Source organism: Scardinius erythrophthalmus, assembly GCF_964197995.2.
Source record: "Scardinius erythrophthalmus genome assembly, chromosome: 23".
NCBI lineage: Eukaryota > Metazoa > Chordata > Actinopteri > Cypriniformes > Leuciscidae > Scardinius > Scardinius erythrophthalmus.
The window spans coordinates 20941961-20960208 of record NC_138243.1 but is presented as its reverse complement, the minus strand read 5'-3'; the positions used below and the strand labels follow the sequence as shown (position 1 = coordinate 20960208).

General features: G+C 37.8%; 3 protein-coding genes across 6 annotated transcripts; 1 reads left to right on the top strand and 2 right to left on the bottom strand.

The window, feature by feature from the left end:
* Positions 1-484: 484 nt before the first annotated feature.
* On the bottom strand, positions 485-7124 carry rad51c (RAD51 paralog C). Its single transcript, XM_081354054.1, has 9 exons — positions 6131-7124; positions 5779-6022; positions 5529-5686; positions 5213-5346; positions 4987-5118; positions 3981-4047; positions 3836-3896; positions 3189-3249; positions 485-3067 (listed from the first exon to the last, which is right to left on the bottom strand). Exons 1-9 carry the CDS (start codon positions 6261-6263, stop codon positions 2975-2977), a joined length of 1083 nt encoding a protein of 360 aa, XP_081210180.1. The 5' UTR covers positions 6264-7124; the 3' UTR covers positions 485-2974.
* A 31-nt stretch (positions 7125-7155) lies between these two features.
* Positions 7156-9226, top strand: atg101 (autophagy related 101). Of its 4 annotated transcripts, XM_081354137.1 has the most exons (4): positions 7158-7237; positions 7324-7389; positions 7491-7748; positions 8165-9226. In XM_081354137.1, exons 3-4 carry the CDS (start codon positions 7497-7499, stop codon positions 8567-8569), a joined length of 657 nt encoding a protein of 218 aa, XP_081210263.1. In that variant the 5' UTR covers positions 7158-7237; positions 7324-7389; positions 7491-7496; the 3' UTR covers positions 8570-9226. The 4 variants fall into 4 exon arrangements, with proteins under 4 accessions (XP_081210260.1, XP_081210263.1, XP_081210261.1 ...); XM_081354134.1 differs by having other exon boundaries at positions 7156-7237; positions 7324-7748; XM_081354135.1 differs by lacking the exon at positions 7324-7389 and having other exon boundaries at positions 7177-7237.
* Positions 9154-17274, bottom strand: zbtb21 (zinc finger and BTB domain containing 21). Its single transcript, XM_081354133.1, has 2 exons — positions 17158-17274; positions 9154-14588 (listed from the first exon to the last, which is right to left on the bottom strand). Exon 2 carries the CDS (start codon positions 14581-14583, stop codon positions 11500-11502), a length of 3084 nt encoding a protein of 1027 aa, XP_081210259.1. The 5' UTR covers positions 14584-14588; positions 17158-17274; the 3' UTR covers positions 9154-11499.
* Positions 17275-18248: the final 974 nt, after the last annotated feature.

Genomic DNA, 18248 nt, shown 5'->3' with positions numbered 1-18248 from the left:
ATGATGGAGGGGGAGGGGGGTGATTCAGGAAAATTAACTTTTTCATTAACCCATTTAATTCCATATTTGTGATGAAAATGTACTTTTACATCAAAGGGTCTAATTTGTTTAAGCATTTTACATGGAATGTTTCATTTACGTGGCTTAAATAGTCACGAGACCCTTTCAGTTGGCCCTTCTGAAAGCTGTCAAAGTGCCATAAAAGAAAGCATGTGAAAGAGATATGCACTTTAAAATATTCTATCCACCAAATACACTTATAATAGTAGATATACTTAAAGGTCTATTATTAATTGGCTATAATATTTAGATTGCTCTTATGTAAATCATGACATGATATGAACATGTCGCATTTTGACCAGTGGAAACACCAGAGCCTGTTTTCCACCAGTTACAAATATGACCAGAGATTAACAAACAAATCATACACTTCCCACGTAACTGGGAAAATTTTGTCATTAAACGGTTTATAAGGCCATACAAACATGTGATTTCTTTATTTTGCATTGGAATGCTTTAAACCAAGTTTTTATACCTTAAATATTCATTTAAATGAGTTGTTTTTGAATACATCTGGGATTTTTAAAAACATAGGCCTAATTAAATAGAACATTAATAATGCAAATAATAGATAGCCTATTTTTTTTAAACACGTGCTGTGTTCTGTACTAGGCCTACTAAAAGAGGAAATGTGCATTGAGGTGAAAAACACATAAAAACAGACATAAATAACGGAGTGTCACGGGTTTGCACGTGCCATCCTATATATAAAACACTGAAAGTGTGAGAATATCAATTTTGTTATAAATAACTTTCCAGTAGACGCAAGTCCGTGATGCGTGCACTAAGCCAACCTTTTTTAGCCACATCAGTTTCGTACCTGCTTGAACGTATGACGTCAGTCGAGCACAAAAGCGTGTGACGTAATCAGCCTATGGTTCATGCTTTTTGATTTTGGTTGTGTCTGCATTGTCCTCATTTGGCACTCCTTCAACGTTATCTCGCAAATAAACACAATTTAGACGGATTATAACCTATTTCCTGCCAAAGTTGAAATAAGTATCCGATTAATAGCACTATATTCATATTCTTAATGGCCCCAATACATTTAAAACCGTCAACATGAGGGCTGTTTGCTAGCCCTCGTACATTTGATCTACATAAGGCTATTATAAAAACCTGATTAGGCTGAGACTGATTCAGACGCCGTGCGAAACAATTATTTAATCGTTTAATCGAAACGGCCGAGGCTTACTTCGACAGAGCTCTTAGAGAGAATGTTTATGAGTGGGAAAACTCGATAAGTGATGCTCGCTGTGCGTGTATATAGGACATCAGAGCTTAAGCTAAAAATAACAACTGTTGTAGATTTCACATCATCGCTGGGAATTAACTGTTCTGCTCCCAGGCATTGTTAGTTCAGCTGGAGGTTGCCTGATAGTATTATTAACCATTTAACATTTAAATGACACGGGGGAAAAAATCTAAAAGCTTTTTACATGGTTTGAAAAATAATCTATATTTACTGTGGTTTTAAAGCATGCGTTGTTAGTTCAACCGGGGGTTGCCAGATCACATTAAACGCAAAATTAACCCTTTCAAAAATGTATTAGTGTAAATATTTTCACTCAAAATATTATAAACAACTACGAGAAATTAAAATGACAGAAAAGCGACTTAAACGGATTATTGGAATATCCCATATTCAGAATAAACATTGTTATTTCAACTGTGGGTTGCCAGATACTATTATTAGCTTTCTTATAGGTTTAAAGGATATTCCATGTTTACTTTGGTTTTACTACTTGTATTGTTAGTTCAACTGACAACAGCTATCTAATCATAGCTTCTGGAAAGATATCACAGTTACCACATTTATTGCTAGGTAAAGAAAATGACCGAACACTTTAATATATTTTAATGACTGGAACTCACTATTTTGAAACTGTTACCATGGTGCATATTTGTTAAGGATGACAAAGTGTATATCTTGCCGGTATACAGCAATCTGAAATTGTTTTCATAGTCAGATAGTAACCTGTGATATTATAAGTCTTAAGGTAAAGGGATGTCTGATGCAGTGACCCAGGATGACAGTTACACAGCAGTGTAGGAATAATACCCAGTGTACCTTCCTTACCTGAGAAAGCCTGAGGTCTAGTGTCTGTTAGGACACAAGTCACTCATCTTAAACCAGCCCTGACAAATGATCTAATCCTATTAGTCTAGCAGTCACAGGCAGTTCTTCATTCATGATCTAACCATGTGTCTAACATGGAGGTTAAAAACATCAAGAACACAATGTCCTCTTCTGTCCACAAAATCAGTTCTTCTGCCAGATGTCTAAACTATCCATTGCCAGCCAAGGAAATATGAGGTGAAGTGCTCATATTTTATCTTTGTGCTGATGTAATGCTGGCTTTCCAGTGTATAATTCAATTAAAGTGATGAACCTCACACGCTGGGAATAAACTGAACCTGGATGATATACTGTTACTTGGAGGTGAATGTGAGCGGTAAACTCTTTATCTTCATATTGTCACTCATGCAACAAGCAAGACTGAAAGTCATCCTGATGCGACCTGTACAACACAATATACACAACACCTTCTCACTGGGTTCATTAGAGCCAAATTATTCAATACACTGTTACTAATTTAGCATATTATGGCACAAAGTTTTGGCCCATGAAGTTTAAGTGACATGATTAATGACTGGTGATTGTCAATTACTTTGACTAATGGATGGCACTTGAAGCTGCAGAAAAACAATTTTGCATATATTATATACAGGAGATTAGCCAGGTAAAGTGGTGGAATATTAAGTGGCGTGCAGGACGAGACCGAGGGCCGTGAGAGGACCAAGGGCCAACAATCGATATTCTGTACTTTATTATATTAATAACCCAATAACTAATTGTTATTATTTGAGTTTTCATATAATATATAAATATCTGTACATTCCTGACAGATCCTCAAGACAGATCCTCCATTCGAGGGCGTTTGCTGTAGTTTTCTGAAGGAGATGCATGTCTGGGTTCATCTGGGGCATCCCTGAAACCCTGGACCTGTGTGAGATCATATATATATAAGGAAAAACTATGTCATACATTTTCGATATAAAGAGTATATTTAAGTATATAATATATTCCCCCCTGTTACTAATGTTTCTGTAACTATTAAACTTACTGTAATCTGATACTGGATTGTGGCCTCCATTTGACTTGGGGATTTGTACAGGGAGGCAAGCCTAAGTTCAAAGTGGACATGTGAAAAAAACATAAAATTACTTGTTATATCATTGGACAATGCACATTCTCTTCCACTCTGACCTTGTCTGCTCAGTTTAAAAAGCAAGAGGGTCTGCGGCAATTCAAATGCAGGGAAGCTGAACTTTACAGCCAGAAGAAAGACCTTCAACTTTATAGAGAGAGACGAGAGAGCAAGATGGAGATGCTCTCTGTGCCTCTCAGCTTCCTGCAGTTATAAAGTAATAGACTGGCAGGAATGCAGGAGGCATTATGAATAAGGTCTGGCTACAAAAGGCAAAGCAAGCTACTTGTTCAAAGTGATTCATTCCATCACCCACGGAGGTGAAGGGTAAAGAGTTTATGCAACATACTCTCGCACTCTCTCTCTCTCTCTCTCTCTCTCTAGAAGACACATTTGGCTGAGAACACCACAGATGTTGGCTGTTTTTTGTTGTTGTTTTTTATTCTATAGCAATATTTTGCTGTGTCAGGTTGAGTGGACTGAAAGACTAGGCTAAATCCAGTAGAAAAAAGCCACAATAAACACCTTCACACACAATTAGCTAATTAAAAAAGTCTGTTTACCTCCTCAGTCCCTCCCAGTGCAGGATGAGCCTCTGTGTCGCGGCATGACCCCAACTCTCACCTAATGTGTGAAATGTAATTGTTACGACGGTGACTATGCAAAGCAAAACAATGCATGAATGCCCTCATATCTGTTATGTCTTACCTAATGCAGGAACCAGCTTGGATTGGCCATTTGAAACTCTTGTGGTCATCTGATTGGTCAAAACAACCTAAAAACACATGGTAACTCAATTAAAAAATGTTTTTATTAAATTTGATGTATATACAGTATATATATATATATATATATATATATATATATATATATATAGTACCCGTCAAAAGTTTGGAAACATTATTATTTTTAATGTTTTTGATGCTCATCAAGCCTGCATTTATTTGATCAAAAATGCAAAAAAAAAAAAAAACAGTAATATTGTGAAATATTGTAACAATTTAAAATAGTGGTTTTCTATTTTAATATACTTTAAAAAATAACTTATTTCTGTGATGCAAAGCTGAATTTTCATCCGCCATTACTCATATTGGGTTCAATCAGTAATTTTCTTCTTCTTCTTTTTTTTTTTTAATTAGCACTATTATTCAGCAAGGATGTGTTAAATTAATTTTAAAAAAGTCATAGTAAAGATTTCTATTGTTAGAAAAGATTTCTATTTTGAATAAATGCTGTTCTTTTTTTACTTTTTATTCATCAATGAACCCTGAAAAAAGTATCACAGGTTCCAAACAAATATTAAGCAGCACAACTGTTTCCAATATTGATAATAACTGAGTATAAAATTGGCATATTATAATGATTTCTGAAGAGTCATGTGACACTGAAGGCTGGAATAATGTATATTAAAATAGAAAACCACAATTTTAAATTGTAGGCTAATAATATTTCAGAATATTACTATTTTTTTCTGTATTTATATAAATATATGTATATATATATATGTGTATATATATATATATATATGTGTGTGTATATATATATATATATATATATATATATATATATATATATATATGTAATTCAAATACTTTTTGTTAAATAAAATGTTATTAATTTAAATTTAATCAAATATGAGTATTCTGCATAATTAAATCCTAGATTTGTCTACTATTTGTTATTCTTGGTTTCAGTGGTATGAGGTGCTGCGTACCGCTAAACTGTGTTGTGTTGCTAGTTGGATGAGCTGCTGGGCAAGGCCGTTCAGGAGGCGCGTCCTCTGAGAAAGATCCTCAAAGTCATGGCGGAATGGGAAGGCAATGCTGTCAATCACTATTAACCGCACCTATGATTGAACATGTAATTTATGAGCATCTAAATAGGAGTAATATCACTGTGCTGAAAAAAAATATCAGTGGTCTAGATTATTCATATTTTACCTCAGGATGCTCAGACAGGAAGTCAGGTAGGAGATAAACCTCAGCTAACAGCTCTACATAGTCAAGGCAACGGACCAAGAAGAGGTTGGACAAGATCTTCTCGACAGTAAGTTCCTCTAAAGCTTGTTTCTGTTCTAAGAGGAAAAGCAAAGACAGATGACAATTATACATTTTGTGTCTCATTAATTAATGAAAATTCTCAATAATCTACAGATAAAGCTGATCAGTATTGGACCTGTAGAGTTAATTAAGCATTTTTTCTGAATATACGTACACATTTAGACATCCCAACTAAGCCCAGCTACTCAAATCAGACCTGTATCCTCTGCTAGGAGGGTGCAGTGCTGAACGGCTGCCTTCGCCATATCAGCAACCCTCTGCACCAAGAAACTGCCTTCTGTGTCTACATACAGTGCCTTTCCTCCCAGGCCTCCGAAACACACAGGAATCTGCACATCCACAGCCAGCTGCATGCTTCCAGACGGGAAAAACAGGACACTATTGAAACTATAATATTAACACAAATATGTGTCGCTTATTACCAATTTTAAGATGAACTAACATACCATAACTGAGTCTTTCCGACACCAGGGGCTCCACAGATCTCTGTGGTCTTTCCCACAGGGACACCCCCTCCAAGGGCATTATCCAGGCCTGAGCAGAATGTTACAATGCTCCCCAGAGTTTGCTCCTGGTGCAGAAGATCCAGGGCTGTTAAGCTCTCTGTTGCCGCCCTCTGCTGGTGAGGCTGGGCATCGTCCCTCAACATCTGCAACACCTCCACTGCCTCCTCTTGTGATATCCCTGCCTCTGTCAACGAAACAAGCATGGATTTAACGAAAATGTACTTTTCTAGTAATCTGTAACTAGTGTTGGGCTTTTTTCAAATTCAAAAGCTGGGTTTAGTTATATAAATACCTTTGCAGAGCTGAAGAGGACGCATGTCAATTAAGTCTGAGGCCACTTGGAAACCCGCATTGATGAGTTTTACCTTCACTGAGGGCGCCAGGGGGAGGCTGGGCACAGTCCTGTGCATTTTCAACACTAGCATTGACTAATAAAAGCCAGGCTGAAAAGTCGGTACAGTTTAGAACAGATGATAGCCTCAAATACGCAAGCTTTTAATTTTAACCGCGTAAAATCTACTCTCCAGGATTTATTATCTATAGAATATTTTCGCTAAATGAAAATAAATATAAACCATTCAAATATAAACATACGAGGACTTATGTTTCTTTATATTTTTCTTCCTTTTGATACTCCCTCCAAAACAAGAGACGACACTGAATGGGAAAATGCTCTTCAAAATAAAAGTCCCAAGACGCCATTAACACATTTCTAGTTTACGAGTACATGTTGAAATGCTGAGTATGTAATTTCCGTAGTAATGAGAAGGATTTGCATTTATTTTTTCATTGTATGGAAATATTTGGATTGACTAAATATAATTTTACAACTGAGTGGAAGGTCCAAGAAAAAGCATATTATACTTTTTTTTGTATTGGAAAGGTTCTATATGCATACAATTAAATGGTTTGGCTTTAAACATTTGGTTTATTTTTTATTTTATATATTTTATCATGCCTCGGAACAGTACGGTTGTAGAATGTAATAACATTATTAAAACAATAATCGATATTTATTAGTAGTAGTAATTTTCGTTTTACCAGCAACCTTTTATTTGGACATTTTCTTTATTGTTTGCATCATTTAACCACTTTATTAAACGTTGTTCACTATATATTGACTGAACATTTGTTTTGTCGTTAAAAAAAACGATTGTTGACAAGTAGCAAATACAACATCTACACTGATTTAGAAGTTAGCTAAAGAAAACAGTTGTTTGCCATTAAATCTTGCTAGCACGATAACGTCAGTCCAGTTCTTCCTCATCTAGAAACGTTCGTGAAACGCTAAAACTAAAATGTCCCTTATCCCGCCCTGTACGTATTTGACGTATGTTTACAAAACAAGAGTACCACGTCGCAAGAAAAAAATAATGCGCGTCGACATTTCGTACCTCAGGTAAATATGTTCTGTGAACGCCCTTTTGAGTCTTAAATTACATTTGATTTTCATAATTATATTGTTATGTCCATATTTTTTTTTAGAACTTCGAATCTTAGGCTGTGTCACTCAGCCTAAAGTGGCGCTTTTTAGACGCAGAACAGCTGAAGGTGTACAGCTCCGAGTCTATTTGTATTTGACACATTTGAGCTCAGATCAACAGATCGAATGAAAGCCCTTTTGTTTTAATAACTGTAGAACCGTATTATAGAGCAGCATGAACTGTCGATCAGAGGTCCTGGAGGTGTCAGTGGAGGGCAGGCAGGTGGATGAGGCCATGCTAGCCCTCCTGCACACGATCCTCCTGCACCGCAGCACAGGCAAATTTCACTATAAGAAAGAGGGCACGTACTCCATCGGCACAGTGGGAACTCAAGACGTGGACTGCGACTTCATCGACTTCACATTCGTGCGAGTGTCTTCTGATGAGCTGGACAGGGTCATCAGGAAAGCGGTAGCAGAATTTAAGGTATTTTTGATTACAGTTACACTTAATGGGATAGTTCACCCAAAAATCCTGTCATCATTTACTCACCCTCAAGTTGTTCCAAGTCTGTATGAATGTATTTCTTATGCTGAACACAATAGAAGATATTTTGAAGATTTTGGGTAACAAAACAGTTGATGGGCCCCTTTAACTTTAATAGTGTGCAATGCTAGGGAAGTCAGTGGGTCTCATCAACTGTTTGGTTATCAACATTATTCAAAATATTTTTTTGTGTGTGTTCAGCAGGAGAAAGAAATTCACTCGAGGGTGAGTAAATGGTGACAGAATTTTCATTTTTGGCGAACTATCCGTTTAATGATTTTGACTATCGTTATTTGATATTATACTTATAATACTAATTGCACTTTTTATAATCACAACCTTTTTTTTCTACCCAGGATGCTCTTGGCAATTCCGGAAGTGATGGCATGGGTCAGATCTCTGTGGAGTTCTACCAGAAGAAGAAGTCACGCTGGCCCTTTTCTGATGAATGCATCCCTTGGGAGGTCTGGAGCATCAAGGTGAACGTGGTGAACCTGGCCAACGAACAGGAGCGTCAGATCTGCAGAGAGAAAGTTGGCGAGAAGCTCGGCGAGAAAGTCATCAACATCGTGGAGGTGATTAACCGTCACGAGTATCTTCCCAAGATGCCCACGCAGTCAGAGGTGGACAATGTGTTTGATACGAGTTTGAAAGACGTCCAGCCGTATCTGTACAAGATCACGTACCAGATCACAGATTCTCTGGGCACGTCAGTGAGCACTACCATGAGGAGGCTGATCAAAGACACGCTGGCATTGTAAAAATGTGACCGTGAAGCTGCTGGAGCCTAAGGGTCGTTGGACATTTATGATGATCTTGTAAAAAAATAGAAAATCACATTAGTGGGATTTAAAATAAATTCACTACACTTTTCCAGGATAATGATATCCACTATCTTTCAGATAATTCTAACAAGCATCTAGTTGTTATTTTTTGTTGTTTTTGTTTTTAATAAATCTACTTATGCATCCTAAATTATATCATATTGTTGTTCTTTTGAATTTGTCTGTGTTTTTTGTTACCCTGATAAACACAAATTTAAGAACAACATGTGTGTTAGTGTTCTTGGAAAATGCAGTGTGTGAGAACAATTGCTAACTGTTTTATATTCATCACAATTATGCCACAAGTAGGTGTTTTTTCCATGAATTCACTTAGATGGTCATTTAAAGCCTGTTCTTAATAACAACATATTGCTGCAAATTTCATGAAAAACGTCTTTACCATTAATTCTTCCCACATTTAAATATTATTTTGTATATTATCAATTACAAGATTTTCTGTAAAATTTTAAACTGACACTATGTCCATAATTACGGTAGATGAAATAAACACAAGTTACACAGTATTGATATTTATTTTATAAAGCAAGCACAGAAAACAGTAGAAAATGCTTTAACACAAAAACTGATACAGTTTTTAAAGCCACATTAGAACAATTCAAGTGCTTACAAATTAGTTATTGCAGTGATAACACAGGAATACCAAAAAAGATAATGGCTCGGTTTCACAAACAGGGCTTAGATTAAGCCAGGATTAGGTCCTATTTCAATCAGGGCAAAACACTTGAGACAAAACAATTGCACTGACATATCTTAAAATATGTCAGTGCAAGTCGCTTCAGTTTAAACAGCTCAAACATGCAATTTAGTCTAGCTTAAGCCTTGTCTGTGAAACCGGGGGATAATGTTCATGTACAAACAAAGACCATAAAAATGTGTTTGAGGATTAAACCTTCTGTTCTGTCATCACTATTCATTTAATGTCATACAATCTTTCAATGAACCACATTAAGAAATTACTGAGTGAAATGCTCGATTTATCATCGGTCTGCTAATAATATGGTTTAACTTTTAACCCTAAACAAAAAGCTGATGTTAAGCGTCAAGTAATACTGGGGACAAAAGTAAATGCAAACTAAATCAGGTATTTCTATCCTGAGAAATAGCCAACTTATTCATTAATCAATACCTTTTTGGGGGGATAAGATCAAAAGGAATGTATTACTGTTTTATCCATCAAAATATAGAGTAAATGACAGTAGCTGAGGGAAAATGCAAAGAGCAAGCAACATATTTAGATTTTGTGCTTAAAGGCCACAAGCTTGCTAAGCCAAACATCCCCTAATGTAAGGGAAGAAGACTTTCTAATATTTAAAATATTTGCTAAATATAAGATTACGGCTTTTGTGCTTTAATATTTTAGAATAAAGATCTTCTCTGGGTCATACTGTCACAGAAAAGGGCCACTGAACATTAGGAATGTCCAACCATTCAACATCATTGCATCAAGACTTCATTAATCACTGAGTACTGAGTTCTGGTAAGTTGAGCTTACACTATGGTGGAGCTCACAATGTACTGATACAGTACTGATACAGTGTGAATATCTACTTAAACTTCATCTCTACACATTTATGAGAAGTAATTCCCACATATACTGCATGTCCTGTACAACAAAAGTATTAGAAGATCCACATTGCAGGCACACACTAAACAGCTTAAAGAACGTCACTCCAAACCTGCTAATTGTACACATAAAGCCTTCTATTTGTTCAATACAATCACTGAATATTATCCACAACCTCTAAACAAAAATACCATGAAAGCCTACAGAACTGGCAAAACACATGAACAAAAATACTCTTAAAACGAAAAATACAACTTAAGTAGCAATGTTGAAATTAAATTATAAACATGTTTTCTTCACCTCTGTCAATGTTCACAAAGTTTGATACACACATTTTAGTCTGCTTAAGATTTGCTTTTTATATGGTGCTTAAATTATCAAAGCAACAATTCAATATAAAAGGGATAGTTCACACAACAATTTACTCACTCTTATGTTGTTCCAAACCTGTGAGTTTCTTTCTTCTGTTGAACACAAAAGAATATATTTTAAAAATGTTGGTAACCAGACAGTTGACGTTAGCCATTGATCTCTATAGTAGGAAGTCAATGGCTACCGTCAACTGTCTGGTTACCAACATTTTTAAAATATATTCTCTACCGTCAACTTTTGGGTGAACTATCCCTTTAATAGTTCTAACAACAGTGGCAGGGCTGAATTGTGTATGTAACAGAAAAATCTAAATGGGGCAAAAATAAACTTAAAGCCATCGTTTTAAGGTAGAAAAAGGGGAATTAATTTTTAGTTTTGGATGTGACGGATCTATCTTTTCTAACTAAAGAGCCATGTCTACACCAGCCTGTGCTTTTAATAGAGAACAATGTTTATTTGGAATTGCTTGAAAGTGCTAAATAACAGCATAAAGGCCACTAAAACAAGAGAGGTGTACATCTTCTGTGTAATAACCCAAAAAAAGTCATCACACATTTGTTTGCAATAATTCAAAGAAAGTAATTTAGAAGAGTTCTTAAGGTGAAAGAAGTCCGTTTCATTTAACAGTCTTTTTTGATCACTGAACAATAAACCTAAAATAAAAAATAATACAGGGAAATGCTTTAGAAAACAAATTTGTTTTAAGAAACTCTTGGCATGCAATCCAAGATGCATTCTGAATACTGTTTATAGAACTAAGATATATTAAGTATGATTAAATGCTGTTAATAAATCCCTGGGTTTTGGCTGCAAGTGTGTCCCAAAGTAAATCATGTTTAAAAGAGAAACTGTCCAAGTTAGTTGATTCCAATGGTTAAGGGCTACAAATGTGCAACTGCATTTATCACTCTTACGTATGGCTCTGCTCGTGACTCCACAGACTGAAAGCCGTCTTAAATGTCCGGTGACAGAATTTGCACATGTACTGCCGTTTAAAGGTGAGTGCAGAGAGGGTTGGCGCATGGTAAAAAAGTGTGTCGGATTCCTGCGGGGTGATAGTTTTGTCTGTGCTGTTGGACTTGGCATTTGAATGTTCCCCAGGCTCATCGTCACTAGTCTTGTCCTGCTCTGGCTTCTTGAGTTTGGTTGACGGTGACATGGAGCCTCTGGGTTCCTCCTCTGAGGTGTCCACCCCAGAACAGGTCGCTGTGAGTGGAGGTTTTTGAGAAGTTGGAGGCTCTGGGATGGAAATCGTAAGAGGTGGAGAAGGAGATGGAGAAGACGGAAGCCTGTCAATCTCTCTCATCCCTGGCTCTTCAGGTGTGGACATATGGGACTGGTAGTGGCTCCAGAGACGGAAGTTGGTCCTGAACGCTTTATGACATATGTGGCAGATGAAGGGTTTGATATGGCAAAGCAGTTCCTGATGTCGTTCCAGGTCTTTGTGGCTGCTGAAAAGCTTTCCACACTTTTCACAAGGCCAAACGCCCGGTTCCTCGGATCCGGTGCTCACGTTATCCTTGGCTGATACTGCTTCTTCTTGAGGTTCCTCTTTGACCTGCAGCTCCCCTTGACCGTGAGCGCTCAAGTCCTCTGGGACATAAGACGATGAGTCTTCAGAATCATAGATGGGTGGAACAGATGAGTCGCTGTACACTGCTTCCTCTCTGGGGTCACGTATCAACTCCTGAGAAGAGGGAGGAACTCCGAACACATTGGATGATTCGTCGTGATTGCTCTCCTGGAGGCCGAGAGTCAACTGCTCCTTTACACTCATCATGTTGTGATTGTGAACTTCCACTTGATGACGCCAAATGCTGAAAGAGGACTTAAACGTGCGCATACATTCAAGGCAGGTCAGCTTTTTGTACTTGCAGTGAGCTTCATGGTCTTTCTTGACGACTGTGTTGGAGAATCGAAGTCCACAGTATGGGCAGACTGTAGCATACCTGCAAGCTCTCTCATGGTCTTCTAATTCAGGCAAAGAGGGCAGCTTCTCATTGCAGAGCCGGCAAGAAAATACGTCCTTATCTTGGTTCTCTTTAAGATGTGCCAACTGCTGCTGCTGCTTGTATTGAAGGTCTCTCTCAGCATCCGTGTCAAGGTTAGCCGGCTCAGCGGAGTGTCCCTTCATGTGTAGCTTCAAGTGTGACTGGAAAAAAAACATTTTGCCACAGTAGGGGCATCCGTATGACCTTGATCGCCTGCTTTTCCTGCCAAAGGGTTGTGACTGCAGGCCTTGCTTGGTTCTCCTGAGCTTCATAATCAAGGCCTTCTTTATCTCCCGCTCTCGGACTATATCGATTAGCTTCCTCTGAAACTTCTCATCCAGGACCGAATAGGAACTGGAGGAGGGTGCAGGATTTTGCACCACACCATGCTGGGTTTGGCAGTGAGTCCAGACCTTGAAGTTTGTGTGAAAGCGCTTATGGCAGATGTCGCAAGCATACGGCTTCTCTGGGTTGTGGTACATGTTTACGTGGCGATACAGACCCGCATTGGACCTGAAAACCTTCAGGCAGTTCCAGCACTTAAACATTTTGTTTGGCCGAAGTTCTCCAGGTTCCTCATTACTAGCGTCCATGTTGGAATTGTAAGGTACCTCATCAAATGTGCTTTCCTGATGCAACAGATGATGCTCATTAACAGGCCTGGATCTCTTAAAGGGCATATAACTACCATCTATCTTACTCTTCCTCTTCATCGAGGGAGTAAAATACCCCCTGGGACCTTCATCATAATTTGCCTGAAAGTCTTTGAAATTTACCGGCAGGTTGTCTCCAACAGTAATGCGAACAATTTCAGAAGGGTCGGCAAGGGGACTGCTGGGCTCTGCTTTGATTCTGAGTTGAGTTGTTTGAGTGCCGTCCATCTCATACGCATTTCGTTGTCTCGACCTGAGAAGAAGTGGCATATCTTTTGACACCCGGTCCTCATTTTCAGGGGATGGTGACCTAGCTGTTGTGGCCATTAACTTGACCACAGACTGTTCTCGACTTTGTGAGTCCTTTAGCTCCAAAGCTGGAGAAAAAACGGGAACTGGACTATCCATAGACAATGATCTGCGCAGCAGACTTTTAATAAGTGGCCCACTTCGGTCAACAGTTTGGTTGCGTGGGCCATGTTGCTCACCCACTGGTCTGGAATCATGCGATGCATCCATTCTGCCATTGAAGGTGGTGTCAGTTTGATCTGATTGTAGGCTAGCATGCTGTACAGACTCACTGAATGACACTGAGGATGTTAGTTGCGGCCTCGTAGATGGCGATCGGTATTCAGTTCGATGTCTCAGTATGGATGTTGGAGAGGAGATGATAGATCTGCAGTCACCCTCAACTGTGTTTTTGTTTAAATTTCTGCTGTTGGAGGTACTGTTTGATTCTTTTTCATTTGGTCTGATGTGTCCTGAGGATTGGCTCTGATCACTGAAATTGTGTGTGAGCGAGGGTTGCTCTGTGACCTGTTTAAATGGTTTTCCCTGAAGACTCAAACTTTTCCTTGGAAACATTTCCATATTAGGCTGCTCACCCTGACTTTGATGTACAATAACACTTCTCTTTTGAAAAGCACCATCCTCCTCCTCCTCAGAGAGCAACATTTGTTTTCTCGACACACAGTATGATGCCTGAGGTCTTATAGACATGATGTTGGTTAGAAATGGAATGCCGAGGCTATAGCCCAGCTCCTGTATTGCTGCCATACTGCATTTCTCCACAAACAGAGATGATGAGTAGATGTAGTTTAGCACAATCTCAAAAGCATCAGGCTCACAGAAGTCAAGTTGAACAATGGAGCGGTTCTCCGAGTCCCTTCTGGAAAACAGAGACTGGAAATACTCACTGCAGGCTGCAAGGATGCTTTTATGGGCCTGGTACTGTTGATCACCCACTAACAACACAACATCACAGAGCTGACCCATCAACCGCTGCTCATTGAGGGCACCCAGCAGTGAAATACCATGTGCAGGGTTACAGTAGTGCCCCAGGCTCTCCATTTTGGCTTTGAAGGAGAACAAAAGAAAAGACAAATTTAGTGACATTGCAAATTCGTTACAGCAGTGACTTAAAATAAGTTACATCAAAATAATCTTGGTAATACTTTCATTCATTAACATTACTTAATGCACAAGGTATCATAAACTACAAATGAACAGCGATTTCTTTTCATTTATAAATACACTGTTTGTCCATTGTTCATTAATGTTCATACTGGTAAGACTTTACAATAAGGTCTCATTAATATTCTTAATATTTAGCCTTCCAATATTGTCTTGAATAATAAAGCACCTTGGAGTTGAGGTTGAGAACCACTGCATTACAGTATACACTCCTGGGCAAAAAAAGAAAAGAAAACAAAGGGCCAAGCCCAAAATGGCGAAACACTGAGCTTTTAATTGTCTTAACCACAAATTATTGTTCAGGAAATTAGCTAAATTTAAGTGCACTGCTATTTTAATGCACTACTTAAAAAAGCCATTGCGGTCTCAGAAAATGAAGTTTTTGGCAGAATATGGGAAGTTTGATTCAGAGACTGTGGTTCAGCAGTCGCGTGGATTGATGAATCACAATGAAACACGAGTTGCATGGTGATGCTCCAGAGTGGTGCCTTCAAAAATCTGCTGAGAAATATAATAATAAATGCATCTCTCTACCACAGTGAAGCATGGAGGAAGAGCTGTCATTGTATGCAGAGCCTTTTTAGCTGCTGGGATTGTTGAGCTACTTCACTGTGAAAAGTATTTTAATGCTTTGAAATACAGGAGAATATTGCAGAATGGCTTGCTTCCCAGAAATGAAAAGTTGTTATCTAAAGAGGAACGATCAGATGTTATTTCTCAACAAGACAATCATGCTCCTGCACAAATTGCAATGACAACCAAGAAGTGGCTTGAGAACAAGTCCATCGGGCTCATGTTTTGGCCTGGTTGGAGTCCAGATTTGAACCCTATAGTGAATATATAGATTGGTCTTACATTAAACTCAAACAAACTGGGAGAAGTTTTTCAGCTACTCATGAACTGTTTAAAGCTATTAACATTAACTCTTCTTCCTGTAAAAAGCTGTCTGCAAGTTAGGGAAGGCTATTCCATAAAGCTAAGTTACTTTATTTAGGCTACAGTGTTACAGTGCTAATTTCCTGACCAGTGATTTGTGATTAAAATGGTTAAGACAATTAAGCCAAAAACTGATGCCAGGAGGGGATATTTATTTTTAATGTCCCTACACATTTGATTAAACAAAAAAACAAAACAACAACAAAAAAAGAGGAAAATATTTTGCATTTAAAAATTGTATATGTGTATTATATATATATATATATATATATATATATGAGGGAAGAACAAAATACTAAACTTGGTTAAGGTATTTAAATTAGCCTATTTGGCAAAACAAATAAAAAATGCAAACTACAGCTACAGGTTCTAACTTATTTTAATATGCTAAAAAAATAATGCATAGCAAAAAAAAACAAAAAAACAAAAAACAAAACATAACCCGTTATTAATATTTCATTGGTTCTTCTCTTGTTTTTTCACGTGTTCATAATTTCTTTGTTTGACAGCCTGGCCAAAAATTATGTCTGCACAATTTGGTGTGTTTCATTGCATTATCACAAATAAAACTTAATTGACTCCAAGCACAACTATGCAATGTTTACAAAATCTATAACAAATGTTTGTAATATTTTAATAAAGGAGGAAGTTGACAAATTTCCTAGGCCGGACACCACTTTTGGCCATTGTAAAATAAATAAATAATAGTAATAAAAAAAGAAAATGGAGCAACATACACTGTGCAACATTTTGCCTGATTGGAAACATGAATTTATTATGAAATAAAACACTGTTATTGCGTAAAAGAAAACTATATGTCTGCAAACACAGAGAGAAAAAAAGCATAATGATTTGCACGAGATAAACAAGAACTTTTAATTGAAAATTTTTAATCTGATAAATTACATGTTATCATAAAAGATAACAACAAGCAAATAAAAGTCAGAAAATGCAGTAACCGGGCCTGCCCAGTGTCTACGCATGCGCACAAGGACCGCTGATTACATCATGTCTAACGTTACAGTTGGTTTTACGCTGCCTAGAGTACTCGCTCATGAAAACGCGGAGTGAGTATTTTTACATTAAATGATTTCGCTAGATAATCCTCCCTCTTAACCACGAGTTCCATTTCAAATAAATCATTTGTTGATTCGCCGTTGCCAAACTGTGACCATAATTACCCAACACGTCACAAAATACAGGCAACTGGTTGCGTTTCTATACTCTTCTATTCACAAGATAGGAAATTAATCGATTTAACACGCGTCTGCGCGCGCGAGACACAGACACACACACACACACACACACACACACACACACACACACACCTCTTCGGTCACCGACTGCGCAGACGTCGCATCCTGCACAACAGGCTGGAGCAGCCGCTTATGTCAGGAAAGAGAGAGAGCGAGAAAATCTCCTCAGCGTTACGTCAGGAAAGACACATTTTACCAAAACAACATCCAACTACTTCAGTTAGACGGTGAAATAAAGTTGTTCAGCATTTCAACTCACCCTAGTTTGGTGGCTTTGAATGCCGCGGAGCTCCGACACTGGACTTTGTTTCAGAGTTGCGTTGAGCATGAAGCAGTCGTGATTCCATCCATCTTGTATTTGACGTCATCCCACTCTAGGGATGAGGTCATCGCTAAGAACGCTCGTCACGTGTGCTGCTCTCTGATTGGCTGCTGCATAAGCTGTGGCCTGTGGGCGTTCATGGAGGAAATGAGCATGAGCGGAGGATGACGGACTGATAAACGGTTGAGTTGAGTTCGCATGCATATGCTTATTAAAGAAACAGGAAGCATTTTGACTTTAAGGTATACATATAGAAATCAGCACTTCCAAAGAAACGTGTTGTCATTCCCCTGGAAGTGATTTGAAACAACGTGTATTTGTTACTTAATTCACTGTTTAATAATAGGTTTGCGAAAACTTGTATTAAAAATTAAAAATTATTTTTGCACAATGTGTTGTGTGCATTTTATGTAAAAGTGAGAGCTTTAATTGTATTGAATTGGAAAATAATTTCCATCTGATTAATAAAAATTACCCAAAAATATTATTAAAATATAATATTAATTATCAAAATAATAGTTACAGCACGAAGAATTATGTTTTACCATTTTAATTTTGCAGCATCTAACTAAACAAACTTGCTCTGAAAGACTTTTTTATTATACTTAAAGTTGCTTATAGACACGATATATTTTTGTACAACAATATTCTGTATATGTTGCGTGCTTATCAGAGTGAATAACAAATCGCCCATTATTCTAGAAGATCTGGGTTCTTTTCCCTCTGCAACTAATTAAAATGACATGAATAATAAAGTCTGTCAAAGAATCACGGACGTTGTACTCATTATATCTTCCTTGGGGAGAGTTAAATTGTGTTTACCCACAAGCAAGTTAACTCATAATATGAAAGTGAAAGTTCAACACCATCACACATAGTGATTTTTGATGTTTGTGTAGGAAGATGACATGCTCTATTTCCAGGGTTCCCATCATTACGGAAAACCTGAAACTATCAAGGATATTTAGAATTGTGAGGCACAGAATTGCCTGGGCACCACAGCAAAAATGGCTGCCCACTGCTCCGGG

Coding starts and splice junctions, on each gene's coding strand:
- atg101 (XM_081354134.1), top strand. CDS start 7,497: ATGAACTGTCGATCAGAGGTCCTGGAGGTGTCAGTGGAGGGCAGGCAG. Junction 7,749..8,164: donor AAGCGGTAGCAGAATTTAAG/GTATTTTTGATT, acceptor TTTTCTACCCAG/GATGCTCTTGGCAATTCCGG.
- zbtb21 (XM_081354133.1), bottom strand. CDS start 14,583: ATGGAGAGCCTGGGGCACTACTGTAACCCTGCACATGGTATTTCACTG.
- rad51c (XM_081354054.1), bottom strand. CDS start 6,263: ATGCTAGTGTTGAAAATGCACAGGACTGTGCCCAGCCTCCCCCTGGCG. Junction 5,687..5,778: donor GTCGGAAAGACTCAGTTATG/GTATGTTAGTTC, acceptor CCCGTCTGGAAG/CATGCAGCTGGCTGTGGATG. Junction 5,347..5,528: donor CCTCCTAGCAGAGGATACAG/GTCTGATTTGAG, acceptor TTTTCCTCTTAG/AACAGAAACAAGCTTTAGAG.